At 27.4% G+C, this 27,976-nt stretch overlaps 3 protein-coding genes across 9 annotated transcripts in view; all 3 read left to right on the forward strand.

The window, feature by feature from the left end:
- The first annotated feature begins 188 nt into the window (after nt 1-188).
- Usp1 (ubiquitin specific protease 1) lies at nt 189-3,646 on the forward strand. Its single transcript, XM_086909973.1, has 7 exons — nt 189-556; nt 879-1,058; nt 1,170-1,408; nt 1,495-1,724; nt 1,810-2,363; nt 2,432-2,624; nt 2,707-3,646. The coding sequence occupies exons 2-7, from the start codon at nt 890-892 to the stop codon at nt 3,260-3,262; spliced, it is 1,941 nt and encodes a 646-aa protein (XP_086766099.1). The 5' UTR covers nt 189-556; nt 879-889; the 3' UTR covers nt 3,263-3,646.
- Nucleotides 3,647-4,419: 773 nt separating this feature from the next.
- On the forward strand, nt 4,420-8,201 carry LOC147657390 (uncharacterized). 3 transcript variants are annotated; one of them, XM_086909976.1, is made up of 3 exons: nt 4,420-4,580; nt 5,967-6,131; nt 7,768-8,201. In XM_086909976.1, the coding sequence occupies exons 2-3, from the start codon at nt 5,997-5,999 to the stop codon at nt 8,110-8,112; spliced, it is 480 nt and encodes a 159-aa protein (XP_086766102.1). In that variant the 5' UTR covers nt 4,420-4,580; nt 5,967-5,996; the 3' UTR covers nt 8,113-8,201. The 3 variants fall into 3 exon arrangements, with proteins under 3 accessions (XP_086766102.1, XP_086766100.1, XP_086766101.1); XM_086909974.1 differs by having other exon boundaries at nt 4,430-5,121; nt 5,939-6,131; XM_086909975.1 differs by having other exon boundaries at nt 4,430-4,580; nt 5,939-6,131.
- A 1,645-nt stretch (nt 8,202-9,846) lies between these two features.
- The window catches only part of LOC100866260 (uncharacterized), a 97,955-nt gene continuing 79,825 nt past the window's right edge, over nt 9,847-27,976 (forward strand). The window contains exon 1 of one of the 5 annotated variants that reach the window (XM_086909977.1): nt 9,847-10,188. In XM_086909977.1, coding sequence (XP_086766103.1) covers nt 10,055-10,188 — 134 coding nt within the window. In that variant the 5' untranslated portion in view covers nt 9,847-10,054. Of the gene's footprint in view, nt 10,193-18,513; nt 19,165-27,976 lie in introns of those variants that run through there. The other 4 variants (XR_015292545.1, XR_015292543.1, XM_086909980.1 and 1 more) reach the window with 4 other exon arrangements.

The following is a 27,976-nucleotide window of genomic DNA, read 5'->3' on the forward strand; positions in this document are numbered from 1 at the left end:
AATAAAAAATCTTTTATTAAATATATAAAAATGAATAATATAAAATGTTTGATTTATGCATATGATATAACTAATTTAATATTTTTATAATTATAAAAAGACTTATTAATTATAAATAGAAGAAAAAAATGAGTTAATATTAAAGTAATAATAAAATATTCTTAAAAAATTTATATTTTAATTAACGTAATATTACTTTTGATTTATTGAATATATACTTATATCATAGTCGCACCAACCTCCATTTTCAGATAGAAACGTTCGTAACGGGTTCTAGGGAAACGTTAATGACGGAAGTGTGAACAATATAGGAAAAGCTACATAAATGTGAAATTATAATCGCACATGAACGCGATTCGTGAATATATGATATTGGGTGCAACGAATAATGGCTACTGCAATATTGTAAGAAAAAGTGTTCCGCCTGACAGCAGTAGAAATGTAGTTCGTGTTAGTCGAAGAATATTTTGTGGTTTAATTGTATATACAGATTTTTTCAATTAACTAAGGTTAATAACAAATTCATTTGTTCCATGACTTCCCTACTAAATACTACGTAAGTATATAAATTATAAACTTTATATAATATGAATTAAAGTAATTAATACAAATATTTTTCCATATAAAAACAATATGTATATACATTGTGTGTGTATATAATATATATATATATATAAAACATTTATATTTCTAAATTCGTATATAAGACATATATACAATTAATTAAAAATACAATAAATATACAATAAATTAAAAATATATATCTTTTCTGTGAAAGTAAATTTAAGTTTCAAAAAATACATTTTTTTAAATAAATTTATATTAATATTTAGATTACATTAATGTAATAAATTATGTAATTTATATTGTTATTTTAGGTCAACAAAAAATGACAGTATTAGAAACAGAAGAAGATGCAGATAAACGTTCAGTTCCTCCTAGGAAAAAATTTTGCTTATCCCTTTCTGGTCGTGAACGTACAATTTCTATTAATACTTCTCAGGCTCCTCAGACTTCAGAGAGGGAGAGCCTTTTAAACAAAGATACCTGTACTCATAGTATGTAAACTTATCTAACTCTATTATTTTATAAATTTTTATTATATTTAAAAAATATGTTTAAATTTATATATTTATATATAATTTAACATATATTTATTAATTATAAAGGTATAAGCAAAATGTTGAATGGTTATCGTAATCAATTGAGCAATCATCAAGATGGAAGTTATGATGTATCAAATAGCGGTACAGAAGGATTAAGGATAGCTACTTTATGTAATTTAGGAAATACATGTTTTTTGAACAGTGTGATATATACTTTACGATTTGCACCATCATTTCTACATAATTTGCATCATTTGGCCACTGATTTGTCTAATTTAAATGATAAACAAATTCAAACTAAAGTAAGATTTATTTTATTAAAAATAAAAACTTTTTATAATTTTATATAGTAATAATGCCATAAAATTATATGATTTTTTTATATTAGATAAAATCATCATCTTTGGGCAGAACTGGTGTCTCACTTACATCAAGTGGCAGTCGGAGTTGGAGTAGTAAAGATTTATTGGCTTTGGCTGGACCTACTGGAGATAATAATAAACATAGAATACAAATAGCTACTGAGAAATTACATGAATTATTTATGGCATTGCGTGCATCTGAAGCAAGAGAAAACAGTGAACCATATCAGCCAGATGCGTTTTTGCAAGCTCTTAGGTACATATTATATTAAAAAAATATATATATTTAAGATAGAAATATATATATTACATATATTGTATGGTATATATTTTTCTTTCAGAGATGTAAATCCTATCTTTGAGGGAAATCAACAACAAGATGCTCATGAGCTTTTAGTATGTTTACTCGATAATATTAGGGAAACATTCCAATTGTTGGTCAGACATAGAGAAAGTCAATTTGGACAAAATAATGATACATTATCAGACTTTTCCACTGAACATTTAACAGATGTACAATCAGAAGGTAATAATTCTAATAAAAGAAGCATTCGTAAATCAAGAAAAAAGAAAAAAATAACAACAAGAGGAAGTTCATCTTGTCTTGTACAATCAAATTTAAATGGTGTATCAGTATCTTCTAGACCATATGAAAATGTGAAATATTATATGAAATATTGTATGAAATATGAAAATGGTCACGCTGAATTTCCGGAAAGTAATGGAGATATAAGTAGTCATAGATTGGAAAGCAAGAAATGTTTTATTTCAGAAGATTTTGAAGGAATTAGTCTTTTGCGAACTACATGTCTTGAGTGTGAACATGTTACAGAACGAAAAGAAACATTTTGCGATATATGTGTGCCTATAGATATAGACAGATCAAGTGAAAAAGGTACATATTATCTTTTATTATATTAATTAACTTGTAGAGTGATTAAATTATAAATATATTTATTATAGATAAAGAAGTAAGACCAATGGATAGTAGTGAAGTATATAAACGTGCAGTAGTTACTAGTGAACTTCTTTGGGGCCGAGATAAATATTGGTGCGCTCGCTGTCTTCGATATAATGAAGCTCGTAGAGCTGTATGTTTCCCATCTTTACCAAGACTACTTATATTGCAATTGAAAAGATTTTCTACTGCTGCAGGGTAAGATTATTTTTTACTTTTATTCATTGTAATAAAATAAATAAGATTTTCATATTTAATATAAAGACATATATTACATTAGGTCAATGGAAAAAATCAATAATCATATGCCAACACCATTAACATTACAATGCTTTTGTGAAGAATGCAACAACGATCAATCACGAACTACAGGTGGCAGATCAGAATCACGACATGTATATAAATTATATTCTGTAATTATGCATCAAGGTGCAACAATGACAGCTGGTCATTATGTTGCTTATACTCGTTTGCCTGATGAATCTGCATTTGCAGAATATTTTCAATGTGACCGAGATAGTAAACGACAAACTTCTGGTCAGGGTAGTAGCAACACAAATACAAATTCGTCTTCATCAGATAAAACATCGGGTATATTAAAATACTTTAGAAGTAAACCAAGTGCTAGTGAAACTAAGGAACAATTAATCAGGTTTGGTTGCCGCAGTATGGATTGTTGTGGTATTCGACGTCATAAACATCCTAGCACGTGGTTAGAATGTGATGACGAAGCAGTGCATGTAATCCCATTGCGAGAATTAGAAGATAAGCTAGCGCCAAATCCACGAAATTCCGCCACTCCTTACCTTCTGTTCTATGTAAGATCTGTCACGTAAATATTTCTCTTTTAAAAACATAAAAAAAAATATGTATTTCGAGTATTAAAACTAAAAAAGTGCAATGGGCCTTGTTCCTTCTTGTTGATGACTGCAATGTCACACATTCCACATCTGTTTATTCTGTACGTATTGTATCAGGTTTAGATGAACATGTATAATTTCGTAGAAAATAAATTATGTATTGACATCATGTTAAATGTTAGAATTTGATAGTTAAATGATACACAATAAATTCTCCACTCAAGTGATGATTCTATTCAAATCTTGCTATTAATACCACAAAGTGTCAATTTGTATTTAGATAATTAATGTTAGCTGGGACGTGGAACGTATTATTTTTAAGTTATCTCTGTAAAAATAAAAAGTGTATTCTTCGTTTAATTTCTTTGTTCTTTTCAGCTTTAGCTACTTTCCAATTTAAATAAGAAAATAAAAAACTGAAATTTATAATAATTAAATAATCTATATCATAAATGTCATTATTATATATATATATATATTTTTTCATTATCCGTATTGCTTTTTCACATATTGAAAATATATATATTTTTTTGTTTTATTCTTTATTTATAAGATATAAATAAAAAAAAACAATTATAATATTTAATAGATAATATATTCTTTTTATATTTTTTATCAAGATTAAACTATAAATATATTTATAGTATATAAACTTAAATATAATTTTTTTATTCTATTTCCTAAATATAGAAAAAAATTATTTGAATAATTTCTTATATTTCTTTTTTATTTCTATTTATTTTATATTTTTTCTATTTCTTTTTTAATAAATAATTCGAAATAGTATTTTTCAAAAAAATATAAATTGATATATCATTAAAATTATTGAATTTCTCACTTAAATATAATTGCATTAAAAATCTCTTTTTATTTAATTATTAGTTAAAAAGTTAATATTAAATATGTGAAAATTAATCACATTATGCATATAATTTATAATAAATATCTATATGCTTAGAGAAAAATAATTAAAAACATTAATTAAAGAATAATTAAAAAATTTTGAATGTGATTGTTAGAAAATAATATTATAAAATAAATTAAAGAAAGTAAATCATTAGTGTCCTGTTCGGATTGAAATATTTGTAAGATGTCAGTTTAATCATACGTGGCTATATCCATATATCGATTGTTTCGATAGGGGTCAGTAGTGGATAGTTGTGTTTCATTTGTTAGCCTGACGTATTCGACGTTTCTTCTACTTTCTACTCGTGTTACATATGACTTTTGTCTTTCTTTTTATAAAAATTTGACCTAACTTGGATATGATAATATTATTTTTTCTTTAAAAAAGGTAAGTTTATTGAATATAGAAAATATACATAAATTTAACGTCATAAAACGAAATCAAATTTGCGCGCTACGAATAAGAAGAATTCAAATGAAAGTAGAACATCCGTATATAGCTATAGTATAAATATATATTTCATGTTCATATGATATTCATTTTAAATACAATATATTATAAATTAGATAAAACATTGAAAACTGTGAAAAACAAAAACCATCGATTTTGTAGTTATAATATTGTTTCTATAATGTTAAAATTGATAATATTAATTGATAATTTTGAACTATAATATTTTATTGTTTTCGTTGTTACAAGAATCTTTTTTTTTTAATTATTTAATTGTTCAAATATTAGAATACGTAAGTATAGAAGTCACAAGAAAAATAATTTTTTACTATATTAAAAACTTCTTATTTATTTTTTATATGTATGATTATTATTATTTAAAATAATACTTTTCTTTATTTACATAATTTGTGAGTAAACTACGTACCTGCGATTTATTCAACAATAGCGATTTAACGTCGATTTTTATAATAACATGGTGAGTGTAATATCTAAGAATTTCATTAAATGTCTATATTTCGATATGAAATGTTATTAATGCAAAAAATATTTATATTATAATATTTTAAGAAACACGAAACAATTACATTTGATACAACTAATTACTAATACTAAAATTAGAAATAAAAGATATGTAATGAGCATTGAAAGAATACATAACACATAATGCACATTTATTGCTTTAACAAAGTAAGCATAATCGATACATTCATAGTGTATCATTGATAAGTAAATGAAAGTCAGAATGTTATTCACATTTATTATATGCACTGCACATTACATACTAAGCATTATAGTTTTCTTCAAAATAGATTTATATTATTAGCTATAAGTTAAATTAATATAATAATAAAGATGTCGTAAATTTATTAATTCACACTTCATTTATCTTTTAATATTCACTATATTATATTTTAACGTTGTTCAAAATAATAATAAATATATTTAATATATAATATTTATAAACTCACTGTAAATTAACATAATTCATATAACAAATAATAATATTTACATGAAAATTAAGAAAAATGTTTTAAAAAGATATAAATATTAATATCAATATTATTAGTATTAGTATATTGATCATTGTTGTAAATTTGAATATTATAAATATATTTATAATAGCACTTATTATAAACATCGATTTATGTATGTCACAGAAATATTTATCATTTCTTTCTTTCTATAATATTTAAATATTACATGAAACGAAATCGATAAAAATCAATCGTTATTATTATCTATTATTTGAATTTTTATCGAAGATAATCTTAATTTGATTTATTTAATTGCAGATTTTATTAAAAATAATCGATTATGAAGTATCAACAGATCACCGTCGATTTTGTAAATATGGTGTTCACTGCTTGTTCCTATTTGGCTCTTGCTGGAGCTGTTTGGATATTTTTACGACTTATCCAAGCATGCTTTTGGTTACCGCGCCATTTAAAAAGACAAAATCATGTCCAACGAATGCTACAAGATAAGGTTTTTATGCATTTTCTATTCGTTTCTTTAAATTCTTTTAGTAAATAAATATATGATAATACATTACATCTTATTGATGTAAAGATTCATTGATGAAGATATGCTATATATATTATTTTTTTTATAACAAATTATATCTTTTTCTTAAGGTTTTATAAAATCAGTTCTACATATCTTTTTTTTCCTTTTTGATCAGTGTATAATACAAAATGATAATCGGTTCTGAAAAATCGATAATCAAATGAAACTAAAGTTTGAATATTGAATGCATGATTTATTAATTTGAATATTTATAATATTTCGATCTCCATAAAATAATTATTTGTATTTGTTTTTTTAAATATTTATTCGTCAAAAAGTCCAAATTCTAGTCATGTTACCCTGACAATCGTTATTTTCAATGGCGCTCAATTTGAATGTAATACTTTGAAATGTTCAAGAAGGATAGTTAGTTATGATAATTGTTATGAAAATACATTACAATAGTTATAATAGATTAATCATCATATTTGATATTTATCTAGACCTACATAACAAGCTTAAATATGCGAAATAAAATTTAAAACAATTTTTGAGTAATAAAAATCGTAATTTCAATCGTTCAAGGATTATTTTATATTTTATTTTCATTTCACAAGGAAGAAAAATTGTGAAATGCCAAAATTTATTGTACATTGGAATGAGAATTCAAATCTATTCAAGAGCAACTATTTTTTGATGGATTATATAATTATAAATTTTGGATATCGGTTATTATAATGTGTTTTGTAAAAAATATAAATAGATATATATAAATTCAATGCAATAATAGCAATAAATTTTTTTTTAATATCTTGAAAATTAAAAGAATTCTATATTTTCGTGAAAGGGAAAAGTTCTTCAAAAAAAGTACAATATAATTCAAAAGTCATTAAAATTAATAAAGAGGAAGTAATTGGAATTTGAAAGGATTAAATTTTTTATAAAATTTTTAACGATGACAGTTAAGTTATTTATATATTTGTGATTTTTATCCAGTTGATCAATTTCAAGCTCTCTATATTATTTGAAATATAGATACACAGAAGTGTTCTAAAGCGTTTCCTTTCTTTAAAGCAGTAGGAAAATGTTTTTCAATCTCTTTGATCTGACATTGATTAATTGTATATATAAGAAGTTTATGTTCATGTTTTTTGTATAGAATAATCGTTTTCTTTTCATCACACAAAACTTGATTAAAAAGTGATATTTTAATTCGAATGATTACAAACGAATCTATTTTGCGATTTTTACTTATTTATAAGATTATTACAAAACATATATAAACAAACTGTTAATATAAATATGAAATTCGTATATTTTTGAAAGGTCGATTCTAAAAGTAAAAATAAACACAAAAGTTGGTATACAAAAATGTCAGCAGAGATTTATTTATTTAAGATTAAATAAAGCAAGATGGAGAATGAGGCAATGATGTTAGTTAATAGAGATTTCATTTTAATAATATTAAAATTAAATTACTTGTAATTGAATAAATATCTTAACCAACATTTTTGTGTTTATTTTTTGTTTGTCTATATTTATGTAGATATATTTTCTGAAAATTTTTTTCAGAACACTTTTTTTTTTAAGAATATGATTATAAACTTTTGTGTAGATGGAGAACTATGAGAAGTACATATTAGAATGTGAAAAAAGGGAAAAGATTGAACAGGAAATGCAAGGCGGAGATGCCAAACCAAATCCTGAACAAGCTGAGAAATGGAAGGAACGAAGGGAATGTTTGGAAATGTTGAAGAGAGAATTAAGTAAGATTCGAGATGGTGGTGATGACTCGCAAGACTGGGACTATCTTCTAGAAGAAGAAGAAACAAAAGAGGAAAAAGCTAGTATCACAGAAATTCAAGATGATAAAATTTCTAAAGATGAACATAATGACAAATTAAACACAAACACAAACACTAATTCAATAATCAACTCAGAAAATAAAAAAGACAAATAATTACATTTTATACCATTTCTGTAAAGACGTAACAAATAGATGAGGTTTAAAACCTTTTAGATCTATAAAAAAAAAAAAAAAAAAATAAATTAGAGAATTCAAAGTATTTAAGAAATATGCGAAATAGGTATTAATGATTATACTTTAATCGACTAGTGAAATACAAACAGAGAAAGTATTAATGTCATTTCTAACATATCTAATTATTCGATAATAATGATTAATATATTTCATACATGTATGAGGCACTTATGAAGCACAATGATTTAATAATTAATCTTAAGTATTTGATTATACATTTAATTATCGTTACTAAGATATCAAAATAATTTAATGCATTTTACTGATAAATGAAAAGTATAGCAAAATTATTCATTATTATAAAAATATGATTAAAAATGATCAATTTTAAAGAAATGAAATTAATATATTTAAAAAAATTTATAAATTATTAAAATGACTAAATGATTACGATATTACACGAGGAGAATAATTATAATATTTTTATATTGAATTTTTATTAAATATTACGTAAAGTATTTAAGCTTTATATAACAGTATTTAAACTTTCGAATAAAAACATTCTAAATTGAATATCAACGTACAATTTAATGAAATTGTAATGCAATTAACGCACGATATTTTTTAAATAGATGTATTTTAAAAATGTTGTATTTATTCTTTAAAATTTATACATATATAATATTATATCTATATATCTTTGAATTAAATATTTATTAAAAGCAAAATATTATATAATAATATCAATTTCAAAATTTTATACATTATATAAACAGCCATTTTTTTGAACAACAATTATAATTTGAAAATAATATATATGGTGAAAAAAAATTATTTACGCATCAATTAATTTACATAAATTATTGTAGAGTATTGTAATATTTATCGTTAAAAATTTTACAAATTGTTTGCTAAATAAATACATCTGAATTTTTTATTTTTTTGATTATTGAAATTTCTTATTTAAAGATAAAATTTAACCAGTATTTATCGATTTATTTTCATAAGTATTTTTAGATAACAGACATGAACAAATGCAACAACTATATCTAGATGTTCCAATTACGGTATCTTAGAAGGCAGGTGCAAGGTACTGACTAGAGATACATATGTAACTTGAAAGTCAAGGCTACGCTTGAAGGACAAACTTAAAAAGGAGCTACATTTGCTGGCGCACATCCAACTGGAGCAACGATTATTTTCTTTGCCTGTGAACGGTGGAGGTCGCTGCGCCATTCTAAACATGTAATTACATATATGTTGTATCTAATCTCACTGAAATATACGTATCACTTTTCTTTCGGTAACAATCAATTTTTTTTTAAACATTAATTTTAATGAATTTCTAATTAACTTGAGAGAGATTAACTTATATTGTTGAGAGATAGTATATGTATTTAATTCATTAAAAATAATTACAAATATATTCGTATATATTATAAATATTATATATATTTGTAATTATGTACATGTAAATATACATTATTTTATTTTTGTTACAAAATTAAACAAAAAAAATCAATTTTATAATACGAATAAAATATATAATATAGTTATTAAATTAAATTGATATTAATTATTAATCAATCTTTTATATGAAAATATTTTTTCACATGATCATGCAACTAATCTATGAATCGATCACCAATGATATTACGAGTTTTGGTTATTTGAGCACAAGGTGGTGCCACCGGCGTATATTTGTACACAATCAGTCAGTTTAGTGGCGGGAGGGCGCTACTTGCGATCGAGTGTACAAGGGGTTTGTGAACGAAATTGGCCCTCTTCGTGGACTCGGCGAATTACTTTTCTATTGTATAACGCGAGGGACAATACGCGGAAAGTGATTCGTGCATCAATTACAAATTCGACAACAATGTCGTTAAGAAAACGACGTTCTGCATTTATTTAAATATCGTCGATGTACACTCTCGTCGCTGACCTGGAGACCGGCGACAGAAGCCATGCCGCAGCACAACCCCTTTCAAAAGAGGTTGATGACAATGACAGCGACGAAACGTCATCGTCTTGTCAGCTAGGGAACGCCGATAGCAAGTAAGTAAGTAGATGAACCTTACATTTTTCGCCGTGTTTCATTTTTCAGTTTTATTTCATCTATCTAGACAATTTCATGATCGATAACATTTTCCCACCTGAATATATCTGTATATCATCGCGCGCATTTTTTGACTTTTTGAACGTTCAAAATAGTTTCGTTGAAATCAAGTGCTAATCAGTAATGAAAATGAATATACACGCTAAATGTGATTGTGTGGTTGATTCAAGTGATCAGTGTGTGCTAATAATTGCAGAAAATCGATTATGTATTGTGTAAAGCGATTGTCTAAAACAATGGTATTGATGCGGCAATTGGTGCGATAAAGAGAATAGGATTAGAATAATTGAGAGAGATTCGGTAGTGACGTGTGTATATATATATATGTGTTATATATATATATATATATATATATATATTTCTTGTGTAATTGTCGTGGTGCTCAATATGTGGATCAACTTGGTTTTCATGTGCACTATCGCTTGGTTGAATCGTTGATCTACTAGGCATGCCACGGAATTATTCTCAACGAAGGATTGTACAGTTGAAATATTGTTTCGCGAGCAAGTGCGACAAATCTTTTGTTACTGCTGCCAGGTGATTGAAACGAACAGAAGTCACTGACCGATGAACTTTGACCGAATGTGACGTCATTGATTGTAGCCTCTATCCAAGGAATTTATTTTTGTGCCACTGTATAGGTGCGTCATATCTGAAGTATCTATAGCCTTTAATCTGCACGTTACATTGTTATACCTATTACGTCAAATATATATATATATTTGCGTTTCCCTAATGAAATAGGAATGATTGAATGAGTCTATATTGTGAATCAGTGTCGTTATCAGTTCATATTGATTTATCTTCTAATTTTAATTAGATATATAATACGGGTAGTAGATATATAATTGTTTGAATCATTAAATATGGAGTTCAATCAAACTTTAATATTTAGAACAAATAAAAACTGTTAAGTTAAAAATAAAACTGTTAAGATAAAAATAACTTACCGATAAGATATTGAAATATAAAAATAATAATAATTTCATAACGGAAATTAAAATATTTTTCTATTTGTATTATGTTTTAAACAATTTAAAATTTTTAATATTTATGGTAAAAATAATGATATATCTTAGTAATAATTTAATATCTAACATATTAAATGTATTAAGAATATATATATATACAATTACGATTAAATTAATTAAATATTAAAATATAAATTCGCAAACAAATAATTCTTCATCTAATGATACATAATAAATTATATTATAATTTTTAAAATGTTATAAACATGAAAGTAAATGATTAAAAGCATGATGAAAACAATTAAAAGAAATGTAATTTAAATATACATAATTTTAACATAATTTAATTTATTTTAAAAATCTAATTTAATTATTCGAAACACGCTAAATCTCGAAGCGAAATGTTTCCATTATTCGAAGTAATGTTTCGATCAAATGTATGTTTTCACAGACCATTTTGCGTGGCATACTTGTTATCAGTTAGTAGTAAGAAATTTACGAGCGAATCTAAAACGCGAAATTCAATGGAAAATAAAAATAATCGAAGTTGCCTCGCTATGTTTGAAAAATCATTAAAGAGTAACATATTACATCGATTTCGCGGTGAGACAAGTAATAATTTAATGTATACATAGAGCGTGACGTCAGAAGTTATTTGGATCTGAAAGTGCAACAGTTTTCAGTATGTTGCACATGAATTTGTTGGCGGATTACGTTTCCAAGCCGTAAAACTCATTTTATGTTGGGCATCGGAATAAAAACAGTGGAGGGGCGGGTCTTTGTATCGCAACGACAGCCTCCTATATGTACTTACTTGTGTACGTATAATTTCCTCGAAGCGTGTTCATCACGTAACCACGTATCTCATTCATGGCGTTCCAACGCGTCTATCGGTTTCTCGTGTGGAAAACCGAATATATATGTATCACGCAGCTCCATTCTATCGATCTGCCAGCAACCAGGAGTACTTCTCCCTTCCTCTGTTCCCCTCTTGTCTTGCTCCTTCTTCATCTTGCTCCTTCTTCATCTTGCTCCTCGTTAACTTTCGGTGTCTTTCTTCGTTTTCTTTATTCGATCATTCGTTTGTCATTCATCCAAGCGTTCTCTCTTTGTATCATCTTTTTTTTTTTTTTAATCATTTATCCACTTTCTCTAGTTTCTCCTTTTTATCTAATTACTTATCTCTTCTCGACCGTCGATCTATTTTTATCTCGCCGTTCATATTTTCGTGTACGTTTCCTGCCTTCTCCTCTAGCCACCCCTTCCTTTAGTCGCTCTACCCCTCTTTTTGCCTCTTCTATTCTTCTTCTTTCGTCTGCTTTCGATCTCTATCTTTCTTTTGCATTTCGTTGTCTATTTTCTACTCTCTTTTTCTTTGGTTTTAATTCCAAAGTTTTAGCTTTGCCTTTCGTCATCTTAAAACATTCTTTCGTCGATATCTCCAACTTTCGATATCTTTTTTTTTCTACTGGCCATTCATGCATTTACGTGCTCTCCATATCATTTTTTTTTTCTTTTTATTTAATCATACTTTTTCATCATTTTCTTGCATACATTTCCTATCTCTTCGATCTTTTTCTTTATCTTTTTATATTCTTTTTTGTCTTTTTTATTGTAAAATTTTTTAACTTTTTATTTCTTCTACTTTTAAAACCCCTCGTTCCTTATTTAATCGTTCTATTCTTCTTTTTCTTTTTTGAACACTTTTTCACTATTTCTTTCTATTCGCCTTTTTAACTTTTGCGTTTTATCGCTCATCCTCCATTCTCTCTTCCTTCGATTCTGAATGAAATATCCCGACAGTGATTAGCGAGGAATAGAATTTTTTTTATCTCTATTTTCTACCCATCATTTCATTGATTCATTCAAGTGAATCGTTTCACTTCATATCACCGTTTTATTTCCTTTATTTCTATCTAATTTATTTCTCTACCTTCCTCTAACCGTCGAATCTCACCATTCATCCTTGTACACGTTTCCTACCCTTTCAACCTTCCCCTTTAACCTCCTTATTTCCTTTAACCCCTCTACCCCTATCTCTCTGTCTTCAGCAATTTCCCTATCCTCCTCCCTTCTTCGTCTCCTTTCACTATCCATCTTTCTTTTGCCTCTTGCATTTCATCATCATCCTCCCTTCCTCTCTCTCTCTTCCTCTCAGCTTCAATCTGTCCTCGAGCGGAATATCCTAACGCGAGGAGCAGAATTTCTCTGTCTCTGTTTTCCATCACTTCACAAAGCTCCCGAGAATTGGATAGGATAGGATAGTAGAAAGGATAGGTATTATGGGCGGAGAGGTGAAATCAATCTCTTTGAATTGTCGCGTTTTATTCTTCGTGCGGCATTGTACCTTTTATACACGACAACCGTATCAATTGCTTCGGGATAATATCGTGCTTTATTATTAAAGAGAGTCACGTGATTGAGTTGACGAAGACTTTGCTGCAGTAATTAATTGGAATATCGAAGCGGAATATATTTTAACTCGACGCGAAGTTACTGTGAAGTTTTCATATGTATTTAATGATTGACCAACTGTTGACGAGTCTGTTTTTGAAATCCTATTGGTAAAATATAAAATATAAATTATAATAATAGTTGTAGTAAAGAGAAAATGAATTTTGCAAAATACATGTTCTTATTTAATCCATTATTTTAATTAAATTCGAAAAATTCGTATCGTCAAAAATATGAATTTAATATTTCAGTAGAGTGATGCGTTATTTTTAAATTGATTTCATCGCGTCCTGTCTCCTGTCGGTTTATTTAAAATGTTGAACTTTCACGCAACATCGATTATTCACCAATTAAGATTGATAAAGGTGATTAGAACGAAGTGCCGAGAGTGAAAGTAGAATATCTTCTCGCTTCGAGAATTCTAGATCGTTTCTTTCCAGGTTGGAAGCGCTCGACCTTGTCGACCGATACCGTTTGATAGCCTTGACACAACAAATATTCCACGTTTGCAACCGTGAACTATCATCTGCTGCGCTCAAAGGTGAATCTTTATTCACAAGGAAGGAAGAGGCAAGGGTTATACGCAAGAATTGTACGCGCGTGTATTCTGCACATGCACACCTCTCTCCACGAGCGCTTATTTGAAAGAAGTTAAAAAAGTGGAAGTTCTTTCCACTCGCGGGCGTAATTTTAAAAGAGTTAAGGTCAAGGCCTCGACAAGGCCTGGAAATTGAACGCGAGCGCAAAAGGGTTAATTTGCCGAAAAAAAATTTTTCCAATCCAGAGAGTCAAGGATGTTTTTGAGAGGGGGCTTTGAAAAAGCAATTTTCTGTAATCAGAAACACACGCGCATATTTAATTGGCCGGGGAATAAAAACAGAGTTTTTAACGGTTATCGAGCAAGTTTTTTTTATTAATAGATATCGGCGAAAATTTTTACCAGACGCTATTAAACTTGGTTTAATAGTTCTTGGCGATTTGCCGTATTGCGGTTGGTAAAAAGTTAAGTCTTACGGTTAATGGAAGGCATAATTTTATTACAATGCCAATTCTCATTATTTGATTATCTATCTTTGAGTATCATTATCGAAGTTATATTTAGAAAAAGTGATATTGAGAATCTGAGGCTTCTACTTTCTAAATGATATTACATTCATAAAAATGATCTATTTTTATTTTTATTTTTTTTTTTTTTATTATTTCTACCTTATTTTACTTTTGAGATTAGGTGACATCGTAAAATCTTCATAGATTATCTCGAAAAATTTGATTTTGAAATGAAAATGAAGATTTATTTTTTGACAGAAAATCTGTTTGGAAGATAAAATCATTCCCTAAATTTTTACCATTTTTTTCATGTCTTTGTAAAAATATATTTCAGGACAATTAGCGCAAAAGCTTAAAAAATAATAAATATTTCATAATTTAAAATCTTGCTCTACCACTACGAAGTTATATTTAAGAAAACGATAGAGAAAGTTTAATCTCATCCTCTCAAAATGATATTTCATTAATAAAAATAATCTATTTTTATTTTTTCAATTTTTTCTTCTCCCAATAATGAAACTTCACAATCTATCACGTATGATATCTAGATATTCACAATGTTTTTTATAGAACAGAATAATTACTGATTTTCATAGTACAATTTATTAATTACATCTCTCGTAAGATGCATGAAAATTTCTGCAAGTATATTTGTTCAATTACTTGGTGCTCGTTGGTTCCTTTGTTATCAAGTTGAGATTCTTTACTGTTGCCTTTACAACGACACGTAAGAAGTCGTTCCATTTTGTCCCGACGACATTCTCGCTATTTTAGGAACATTCGAGATCCTAGAATGCACCCCTGTTGGCCCTTTTATTTATAGCAATGACCCGGTGTCAACGGCCTAAATAATTCGTACGTGAGTTTGCTCCTTATAACGATTTAAATCTTATTAAATATCTTTTGCGTAAAATTAAATCTTTCGAAAGATTTTTGAAGATAGTTTTTCATTTCATTTCGAAATGTTTCTCGTTTTATTGTTTCAATACGTAAATAACGATAGTTTAATCAACGAAGCAGTTTCTCCCTTTCATTTTTTTTTTTTCATTTTTTTTACAGTTTAATCGGTTTTAAGCACAAAATCTGAATTTTTCAATGGAAAGTGTACTCATGCGTGAAACTGCTAAATATAACGTTGCTCAATGCGAAAGCTATTAAACGAATTACAATATCAGTTTGTGGATCGAGTTCAATGCGATGAAAGGAATGAAATCCGGATTAAATCGATATAAAAATATGAATTGAAAATTTCGATATTTACTCGGTACGATAATTTTAACATATTTGTGTGAATAACATTTAATGATGTTGATAATCCAGGCAGATGTTAGAAGAATATTTTATATTTATTAAATATTTTCGAAAAAAGAATTACAAGTACGTTGTGGATGTTTACGTTTATACGAATAAAATATGTAAAATGAAAAATATTTTGTTATTTCAGTATGGGATAAATCTTTTAATTGTGATTTTAGGTTAATTTTTGCCTAATACTTGAGATGTTTTCTTTACAACTAAAGAATTTATTTTAAGAATTATTAAGATATTGATATTTATAATAATTTTATTAAATTTTGATTAAAAATATGATTTGACAATATATAATTGTATAGAAATATTATTTATTTTATTTACTTATATTTTCTACATCGTAGCAAGTTCTATTATTATCTTTGATTGGGAATCTTTCATTTCTAAGAACTGATGATTAGTGATCTAAAAGCTTAAGACTTTTGGGAAGACGGAGTCAGAATCTAAATTAGAATTTCTTTAAAGTGTGAATCATCCAATTTCATCTTTGCTCAAAAACAAATAAAAAAAACTACCAAATAAGAAGCTTCATCACTTTATTTAATTCAATAATCTAATGAAATGAAAAAATATTTTTATTAATCATTTCAATCATTTGTATCCCTTCTGTCGTCATCGTGAATCAAAATTTTCTTTTATCTATAAACAATGGATTTAAAAAAATGTATATTCAAATAGTATCGTTTTTTTTGCAAAGTACTTATTATTTCGTGTCTTTTGTGAAAAATATTACATGATGATAAAAAAAAAAGAAATCGGGAAATAATATTGTATGCACATATAGGAACTTTCAATTATATTTTAATGGAGATACTTTTATCGACTTCAATTATAACTGGTACGCTTCTATCTTGATTTAAAACGGTCGAAAATAGGGCATCGGTTCAGTCTTGTCGTAAAAATAGGGCTTTTATTGGAAAAAGTTTTTATTCGGGAAGTAAGAAAATGATTCTTTTAACAAATCAAATCAGTCTTTCTTTTTATCTCATTATTTGAATTAGTTTTTCATTTTTTATATATTTATAGCAAGTTTGAATCTGTTAAAAGTAATTATCTATCTTGAATATTGCTACAACTTCAAAAAGAAAGATTTACAATAAAGAATTTTCCAATAATACAATTGAGATTAAATTTTTAATTGGTTAGATATAAATGCTTAAATATAAAAGCAATAATGGAAGTTATTTGTTTATTACAATTTTTATATGTAATAAAATTTTTAACAATAGATATTTTAAATAGCATATTTTCTTTGTCAAATTTATATAGATGGATTTTTTAATAATTTTGTTTTTAGGATATTATTAATTAGATATAGAGATAAGTACAGAGAATAATATTTAAAACTTATATGAATCAATATGATTAGTTTAAATAATGTAAAATTAAATTACATTAAAAAAAAGTTATAATTACTTTTTTTTAGAAAAATTATGATGTTATTATTATTAATGTATAATAATAATAATAATGATGAATATAATTTTGTTTACTTTGATAAATTTTACACAAACTTTGATAAATTTTTTCTGCTTTAATTCTAATCTGATCCTTTTTTAAATTTTTGGATTTTATGGAATACATTATGATTCCAAATCCACGTTTATTTAGAAAATTTTGTCATTAATCTAAATCTTTGTGAATATAAAACCACTTTTCCTCTAGAAGCACTTATCAAATGCAATTAATTTTAATTATAATTCTTGTAGGCTCTTTTTGCATAAAGTACAGAAATAAAAAATGTAAAAAATGTTGTTTATCAGCATTATTTCTTTTTTTAATATTCATATAACATTTAATAAAAAAATAATATTAAAAGAAGTATGCATTAAATATTTAAAAATCAAAAAATAAATTTTTTTACATCTTTGATGAATATTATTAAATTCAATTTAAAATTTAAATATATAGCAATGTGAAATTTCGAAGAGAGTCAAAATTGATTTAATAAACTTTATATTTATTTTATATATAGTGAAAATTGATTGAAAAAATTATGAATAAATTAATGAAAAGCATAAATATTTTTAATATATCATATTTAAGCAGAAATAAAGTGAAATAGCTCCGTCATATAATTTATTTTAGTCTCTAGATCGATTCTAGATCCAAAGATATTCCACAAATATATCAAGTCTTAGAAACCACACGTGAATTAAAATCGCACTAATGTCAGGCCTATTATCACTATGCTCCTCGATTTGTTCATTATATCATTAGTTTTCACGAAGAAAATAACATTCAAAGATACATTTCATAGTATGAAATATAATATCTCTCAAACTCAACGCGTGCTCTAAAAGGTTAACACTGTATACACTTGGCATATGAAACTTTCGCATCCGAACGAGCGGAGCGCCACCTATTTCATAACCAAACTGCTGCTGAAGTTAACCTAATCTGCTAGTCATGCATATACACAACAGTTTCGCAATTTGGCGGGCACTTTTAACCGATGACGATTCTAGAGCGGTTAGATAACCGATAGATACATCAAAGTTGGCATTCGCACCAGGAATTGCGGTTCAGTTATTCGTTGGTTGTGCCGATGATAACTTTTCGACGAATTATCGCGCACCCATCGTAAGTAATCATGGGTGAGATTTATTCGATCTACGAGGCGGTCGAAAGTTGGATACAAGAGTTGAAAGGTTCGAATAATACGATCCGCAGAACCCGTATACCCGAGACGAAAATCACGATCGAAACGAACGACACGATATACGATCACGAGATGTGGAGGCAATCGTTCCTTGCCGAGGCGCCGGCTCTTCGTGATCTTCTGTTCGGTGTGCCGACCGAGAACAACCTCTTCGAGATCGTTTGCACGATCAATCGGTTGATCTTCTTCTACGTAATCATTAAGTGGATCAATTTCGAGGTATGGGTAGCAGCTGGCGCTGAACCTTTTGTTCTCAACCGATGAAAGCATCGATACACGTAAACCATGTGAATACATGCTGCTTGGTTGATTTGTGGTGGCTATCCATGGGAAAAGTCAGTGTGCCTTTAAAGCTAGAGAGTGCTAGAGAAACAGGGGAATCAATTTGAGGATTAATCGGAGAATTCGACGAGAGAAAAGAGACAAACAACAATGAAAAATATAAATGGAAATAAATTAGAAGTTTTTGTGTAAGAAAACAAGCAATGTTTTAGAAAATATTATTTTTGTATCGTCTTTTTTTTTTTTTTTTGTAACTCCTGAAAGCTTCTTTCTTTCTTCATATGTGCTAATGTAAAATGTTTCTTTTGTATAGTATTTTTGTATCTCCTGGAAGTTGTTCATACCGTGTTGTTTTATATTTGTTTATCGAACAAATTAAATTACGATTATCTTCATCGTGAGAGATTTTTAACGAATACGAAAGTAAGTAATTAATTCAAACGAGAAGTTGTTCTTTCATCCTTCTAGTTCTATTATTGTCAATCAGATATGTTAATTAAAAGGAACACGATACAAAAATGTTTTGATTTCAATCTAAAACCTGATTATTCAAAAAATATCCTATTTGATTTTGATTTTATTATTTTATTTATTTCATTGCAATATTTATTTTGATACGTACTTTAAAAAAATGTTTATAATTCTTTTTCGAATTGGAAAATATTTTGTTTTACATTTTGTTTCGAAGTTAAAAATATCTAATTATATTATGTATAAATAAATATTTATCTATATATTGATATAATACAATCATATTATATTATATCAAAAGCTATCGTGATTTATGCTAACCATACGACCGATAATAAAATCAGATAAAATTCATATTCATTGGAAATGGCATGAATTTATATTCGAATTTTATAATTAAAATTATTACACAAATCTGAAAATCCACTAATTTACATTAAATTGGTCTTTATACTTATTTATTATGGAATTCAAAAAGTACAGTAGCTAGTTCTATGTCAAATATTCGAACATTATCTTACAAAAAAATTCACCTAATTCTGATTTTAATAAAAGTTTATGCTATATGCAGAGTATAATAGCGGAATCTCTTTGAAGACAAACATTCTTTCATATCTTGAATACAATTTCACTTATGAAAATAATTTTTACAACAGAATGAATATTCCTTATGAAAAAATTTATATCATTCCAAAATTATATTTAGAAAAATGTTAATATATTTGTGAAATATTTTTAAAGGGTTAGTTTTAGAAGCAATACAAATATTGATATATAAAAAAATCTCGTTTAACTCTTTGAAGTATAGATTGAAAAATATTTTTCAACTTCTCCTTGAAAAATTGAAATGATTAGAAATATACAAGTTGTCTAAGACTATTAATATTCTATTTCATATTTAAATATCAAATCAACTTATTTATTAATTTTAATTATTTTCCATCATTTTTACATGCATAATAATTGAAATGATCCTATTTTTTTTATATTTCATTGAATTAAAAATTTCTGTGCAACTATAGTGTTCCTTCAGCTTTAAAAATTTTTACTTCAAAGATAGAATGAAATGGTGTGACGGAGATAAAGCTTTACATTGAACTTCACTTAAATTATTCTTACAACTTGATAAATAATATTTTCTCGATATTTAAGTTTAAATTGATTAGATTATTATCACAATACATTTAGAATTCGGTCTAAATGCATTATTTTATCAACAGTTTTATTTACAGTAAGCATAAGAATATTTTTCTTGAGTCACTGTACGCGTTTTGAAGTGTCACGGGAAAAGAGAGAAACGCGCTAATATTTTCAAGAATCAACGTACCGAGGAACGCGCTAAAATTAAACCAGAATATCTTCGTGGAATTATGCGCCAATAATTATCACTCGAGTATATTTTCAGCAGGAGTGACGATCGACTTGTTAACAAAAATAACAAAGATGTGTTTTTTTTTCTTTTCGCATCGATTGTTGCGCTAATTGCACGAAATTCCCGAGACAAATGTGAAAATTGCGAAAGATCCGGTTCGAGATGAAATTTAGCCGCGATCGAATGCAATTTATTTCGATGTCCATGCTCCAAATCCGTGGCAGGTCGCGAAAATAGACTGCGATTTCCATCAAATGCACACGTCTTCTTCTGTCTGTCGAAATGTTCGACTTCCCAGAGTTAAAGTCATCTGCCTTGTTTTGTACTCTCTCGTCTTCCACAATTTCATCTTCCTAAAATTTGCACCGAATTGCAGCGGTGTGCGCGTGGGTAGTAATGGGTTTAAGTGTATCGCGAGTCGATTTGAACATTGAACATTGCAAACTGATTTCAATCGATTTTATGAATATTTCGAGAAAAAGAATTTCAAGAGGTGAATTTTTCAAATAGGTGAATCGAATTTGAACGCGACAAATTTGAACATTCCATGATGAATTCATGAAGTGTTTCAATGTTTGATATATAATTGTAAACGAATAATTCATTAGCAATTTATATTTTTCCATTTTCTTATATTATTAGCTGATACAGAAAGATTTAAAAGAAAAGATTTGGAAAGCTAGAGGAAAATGTCTTAATATCAATAAACCTCTTATTTAAATTATATATCTCTGTAGTAAAATCTCTGTGTGCAAATAACGAAAAGAACTTTTAGTTTTTAATTTAATATTATAACAAAATTTAAGAGACATTATTAATACTAATAACACAAAACTCGAAAATTATTTTTAATATAACTTGTTATAACCAAATTCGATAATATAATATGCTAATTCGATAAAATTAATTTTAATAAAATTATTAACGTTATCTCGTATTTTCGCAGAATTCAGTATTTTCCATAATTAAAGGAAATTCTCTTTTTCGATATACAATAATTAAAAAAATAAATGAAATAAATGCAAAAATTCATACAGGAGGTTTGAATGTTGAATGTAATTGAATTGATATCGTTACGAAATTGATAGTTATTGTTATAGTTTATTAATTCCGTGCTTGGTACTACGAGGTGACTCACCATGAAAAACACGAGGGTTATAAAAACTTATGAAAGGCTTTTAAATGTGTCCACATGAGGGAACATGTGATGCTGCTGCTGCTGCTTGCTTTTACTTTAAAAACTATTTTCCTTCCAAAACATCTGTTCTCTCAATCGTGTTAGGATTAGTATTCATGTTGTAGAAATAGAGGAGCATAGCTAATAGTTAAAAAAATTTTAATTGTCAAAGAATAGATACAAATTTTGTTTTAAATATGAGTTTTTGATAAGGTTCATCTTATATTTAATTAATTTTATTATTATGAAAATGTAAAAAATATAAGATATTTTGGACAAAGTTAAAGAATTTCTTATAATTCTTTCGATTGCAAATTAGAAATTTTGTTTCAGGATTAAAGATTTTTAAATTTTCAAAAATCTACGAGATTTTTTATGGAATTTATATGTTTGTTTTTAAAAATTAATTTTTATTCCGGGAAGGTAACACGTTTTAATTTGTGCAACTATGATTCATTGCTTGTTTTGCCATTGATATGTTTATCTTATTCATTCATCATATTTTATTATATTATATTTTCGTATTAATTTCTTTTATTTGTATAAAATATTCGATATAAAATTTCTCTCACCATTATAAATTTAATATTAATAATTTAATATTTAAAAAGTGAAAAAGATATTTGAAATTTTGAGTATTAATTTAATTTTTTCAAAATGATATTTCTATAAAAAAAAATTGTTTCATACACAATCTATTATACTACCTATATTCATAAAATTTCATTAAAAATAAAAAATTTGTATATTAAAAAATTAAAATAAAAATTAAAATAAAAAATAAAAATTTTTTCGTAAAATAATAAATAATTAATACTTTTTCGTTATAGTGTTATTATACAATTATACTTATTGTAAAGAAAATTTCCAAGCAATATTGTATTTGTAACAGTTTTAAAAATTAAGCTTTATCTTATAATTCTTCTTCTGCTCTACACATATGCAAATATTTATTAAAATCAGAATTTTTGAATTAGATGAATTTTCTTAATAAGATTCTTTCTTATATATATATTAAAATTTTTGTTCCTCGTTCTTTCTAGAAGATATTTATTTTCATTTTTCTACAATATTAATTTCATTTATATTTATATTCATTTATTTTATATAGAAAATCTCCATTAATAATCTCTATTAATTTCTATAAAAAGTAGTAAAAAATGAAATTAAGATAATAAAATATAAAATAAACTGTAGAATATACATAAAAATGCACTTAATAATTTAAATCGTGGAAGGAATTATTCATGAATTTGTAAAATAAAACATTATTTTATAATCTGTTGATCTCGAAACATTTGTTTACTCGAGACTAACTTGATATCGATAAAACCATTCTGATCTTCGATGATGATAATTGGAAACCAATATATCATTTAAAGACAGATTGTTCGATATTTTGTTACGAATGACGGGAAGAATCCGCGAAAATAACTCGTGATGGCTCGCGTGACTACACATTTCGTTTCAGAAAATATTATTTCAGAAAATTTATAGTTGTTCATTGAGCGAATCAAAGGTTCAAGGATACTGCAGAAAAGTTTGACGTGCCTTTTTTTTTCCCCCACCAAAAAAATCGAATTTTTTTGATGATAATTGATTTTCTTACTAAAAAATATTCCGTTCATTGAACAAACGAAAATTTTAATCAAAGTGGATGCAATTTCATCATATGCTATTGCTATTGTATAACCGTTTTTATTATACTCGTTCTATTGATGGAATTTATTCATCAGTTTTAATGTTGTTGATAACAAAATAAAGGAAATCGTAAAGTAACAAGGATACGTTGAATGCGATTATTCAATATAAAAAAGATAATAGAGAAATTTATGAGAGTTATTCACAATTTATCGATTTATTTTTCTTAAATTTATTCTATTCCTTTGAAATGATAAATGCTCGCATGAAAATAAAATTTATACTTCAATATTTTTTATTTAATTAAAAAGGAACATAAGAAGTTGCAAATTATATATTTCTCATAAAATTGTATATTTAACGTTATATGATATTAAATATGTATATTAAATATACATGTAAAATCAATTCTTTAAACATGTTCCACAAATATATTAACATCTTGTAAACTATTATCCAAATTAGAGAATAAAAACGAGTAACAGGGTGTAAATAATTAGGCGAATATAATTCGAATTTAAAGGAAATCATTAAATATTCTTGTACAAATTTTCAAAACAAGAGCGGAAAGAATATAAATCCGATTCTCACCGAGTTGTTTTATAATAATATACTCGAATTATTAAAATTCTATCGAGATAAAAATAGAAAGAAACGAGAAAACGTTTTCAAAAATATCCTCTTAAAATATTACACGATATCCAAATGTCCAAATATATCTCTGAAGAGGGTTCCATTACTAGATTTTTTTTTTTTTATCAATCCGCATTTCATGCGGCATCTCGTCATTCGAAGCCTCTAAACATGGCCGTATGAGAGGAACTCGATGTATGATGGCAGCGAAACGATGCGGCACACACGGCGATCCATGTAATGCACTCTCCTCTGTCCCAATACGAAATTGTATCCCGCGTTCCACGATTTCCTCGGCACGGTGCCAGCACGCGACCAGCCGAATTCTGTTCGTCGGTGTTAGCGGTCCCTGTCGAAGTTTCTTCGTACCTGCGGAGAGGGAGAAAGAGAGAGAGAAAAAAGAAGGGAACAATCGAAAGCTCTGTGAATCTCATTGGCCGACGGCGCGTTGCCGCTTGACCGACCCAGTTTGTGCAGCCCGGTCAAACATTTGCCTCGAACGACGAAGCCTTTGCGTTTCGACAATGATGAACGTATACACTAGTTGCGCGGCAGAGAATTTTCCTTCCGGTGCTTCGCTTAATTCCGATAATTGGATCTAATATACCCTCGGATGACGGACTTAGTTGGACTGGGTTTATACTGGAGAAGGAAGGTTCGTGATAGAACACGACAGGATTAATATTGGAATTATCGTTAATGCGATATAAGAATTAATTGAGACAGTTTTTTGATCGATTTGGTCTTTATTCGAGGAGAGAGAAATTTATATCGTTTTCCAATTTTGCTTTTTAACAAGTAAAAATATTATTGATGCGTATTTGGAAAAATGTTTTCGTTACAAAATATTTAGGCTATTTTTCTTGAAACATATATATATATATTTTAGGATGAAATATAAGATTTTAGCATCCACAGGCAGAAATTCGAACGTTCATGTGGGCAGATGATTTCTGTTTCAATTTTTCAGGAAAAAAGAGGAATTTAGAGTGATTCCATAAGGCACATTTAAAGGATCTAACATTGAAATTACATTTTTAGTAAAACCTGGACGTTAAAATAATCTTACTGTGGATAGAAAATTTAATGAACATAGAAATTGAAACAAATATAAAAGATGATGTGTCAAAATATTCGTTGAACTTATTCTCAATTTGTGAGCAATTTAATTTTAGATAAAATAAAGTAACGAGTAGTAAAGTGTGATAGATATAGTAGTACTAACTTCACTATATCTACTGTTGAATTAAAATGATTATATATTTGAAAAAATCAAATTGCTTCTATTTATTTCAATCTCTAAAATTATTTTTCAAATTTTCTAACTTTTCACTCGAAACTTATATATACAGCTTTAGATTTACATTGTTTATGAATGTTGTACAATTGTTATGTAATCCACTAGCATTTTTATTTGTATATATATAAAATTTCATCTTTCAGTTTTCATAACGACTTGATATGGAGATTTATATTGTAATTTGAAATTCGATTTTACTGATAAATGTACAATTTATTTCAAAAGTATATTTTTTATACAAATAGTTGTATTTGTAATTTTTCTTAAATTTATACACCAGTTATATACATATTATATTGCTGATAGAATAGAACAGACGTATCTTACATTTGATTGGTGTAATTATTTATTTTGCATCGATTTCTAAATTTACACACAAGAGCAAAAAATGAAATTATTTTAAACAAGATGGACGATTCATTTCAAATTGTTTATTTTATCAAAATGGAAAATCAACATACGTATATATATATATCAATTCAATAAAATGGAATAATATTTGTGAAAACGTTGTTGCGATTGAAATACGATAGTATATCACCACTGCGTGGCGAAAATATTTGAACAAATTTTAGCTACGTGATAGATTTAAGTATTTTGTTGCAAAGACTCGAATTTATTTTTAATAATTCACACGATTTTTAAAACTCATTTGCTTTCGAAATTTATATAAAAAAAATCAAAATAAAGATACATCGATTCAACGTAATTATCAATTAAAAGATACATACATCTCTTCAATTATATTTCTTGTTTTGTTCCAAATATTGAATCAACAATAATTGCAAGTAATTTTTTTCGTAATTTCTCTAAAGCCACCAGACACCAAAATAAATCATTGACATAACAAACCATAATCTAATTTAACCGACCCTTTGAACTCGACCACGAAATGAAAGTACCCAAACACTTACGTATTATTTAATTTACACGTTTGACGCTTTCTGAACGAGATATTCGTATATTCGGTCAGTGGGCTTGTTTGGAAAACGGCGCGATTTAATTAATCGAAAAATATAATTAGAAGATTAGGAGGATTCACGGTACGCCTATTCAGGACGTTGATTTTTCCAGCATTTTTTGCAATAATTATCTTAATGCGCTTCCTTCTGAATTCGCATCCCTGCATGCGTGCAATCCGCAACTGCAGAAGAACACCGTCCTTGCAAACATCTCGGTCAGCAAGTTCGATCGAAGATTTCAACACCCACGAGTTCCACTCGAGGGACCTGAAAAATTTTCACGTGTCTCCTTTTACTTTTACAGCGATTATTTTTCGAGTTTTAGCATTCGCCAAACTCCATTGATCGTTCGGTATCAACTCACTGTTTAAAAAGAAACGTCTGTTTTTTTTCTTTTTTGTACCGCCAAAGATTACAGGATACACTTGGAAACTTTCTGAAGACAAAGGGTGCAATTTGTTTCCGTGCTCGAGATTACAGGCGAAATTTATTCTCTGAATGGCGCAACGCTGAACTTAAACTGTTCGAAATTGAGGGGAAAATTGGCGAGATCAATTGTCGATTTTCCTCTTTGTAATATTTCTCGAAAACTACACCAAGTACTGACTACACTAAAACTTTCTAGAAATTATACAGAAGTAGATGTTTGTTTGCTAGATCCTTTTACCAACCCTTCTACTAATTTGCGATAGTTTTGAAACTTGGAAATGTTGGAGTAAATGAATCAGACGGAGGAAAATATCGAATGGAATATGAATTTTCCTTTTTTTTATAATTACATTGTAGTAATGGAAGAAAAACATAATTCTTACTAACAACATTTGTTTCCACCAATGTAAAAAATGATTAACAATTTCATCGATTATAATAATTTTACTCGATGAATAAGCTTTGTCCACCCCGTTGAAATCAAACTTTGATCAATCTTATTCTCGATATAGCGATAAATGTCAAATAATTTCGGCCAGTTGATCGTGCAAGTGACTTAACAGTCGATGAACTGTTAAAAAAATTATTGATTGACCTTTTTTAAATTTAATTTTTTTCACTTATTAATTTTCGAGACCACTCGATCTTTAAACCATCCAACCCTTCGTATCGATCGTTTTTAATACATATTTTTATAGAAATATCATGCTTAGATGAAATTAAGATTTGACGTGGGTTGCGTGGCAAAAGATGCGTCATTAATAAATTTCGTCAACGATATTTTTTTGATTATTCATTCTCGAGAATGTATATACGCATTTATTTTCGAAAATTCCAATTCTTTTTCTCTCTCTCTGACAAAAGTAAAGATTAAAATTGCTTTTTCAATCAAATCTGGTTCTAGCGGATAGTGGCCCTTAATAATTTGAGATTCTTTTTCGCTTGATGGGCAAAAATTGAAGATTCAATAATAAGATAGAGAGTGAGTGAATATGCTCTTTCTCTTTTAACTTTT

The sequence above is a fragment of the Apis florea genome, unplaced genomic scaffold (assembly GCF_048593485.1).
Source record: "Apis florea isolate Af1SG1 unplaced genomic scaffold, ASM4859348v1 contig_3170_pilon, whole genome shotgun sequence".
Taxonomy (NCBI): Eukaryota; Metazoa; Arthropoda; class Insecta; order Hymenoptera; family Apidae; genus Apis; species Apis florea.

Excerpts from the sequence above, each read along its gene's own strand:
- LOC147657390 (XM_086909974.1), top strand. The coding sequence starts at position 5,961 with ATGAAGTATCAACAGATCACCGTCGATTTTGTAAATATGGTGTTCACT. Across the intron at positions 6,132-7,767 it reads AACGAATGCTACAAGATAAG|ATGGAGAACTATGAGAAGTA; the intron begins GTTTTTATGCAT and ends ACTTTTGTGTAG.
- Usp1 (XM_086909973.1), top strand. The coding sequence starts at position 890 with ATGACAGTATTAGAAACAGAAGAAGATGCAGATAAACGTTCAGTTCCT. Across the intron at positions 1,409-1,494 it reads ATAAACAAATTCAAACTAAA|ATAAAATCATCATCTTTGGG; the intron begins GTAAGATTTATT and ends TTTTTATATTAG. Across the intron at positions 2,625-2,706 it reads AGATTTTCTACTGCTGCAGG|GTCAATGGAAAAAATCAATA; the intron begins GTAAGATTATTT and ends ATATTACATTAG.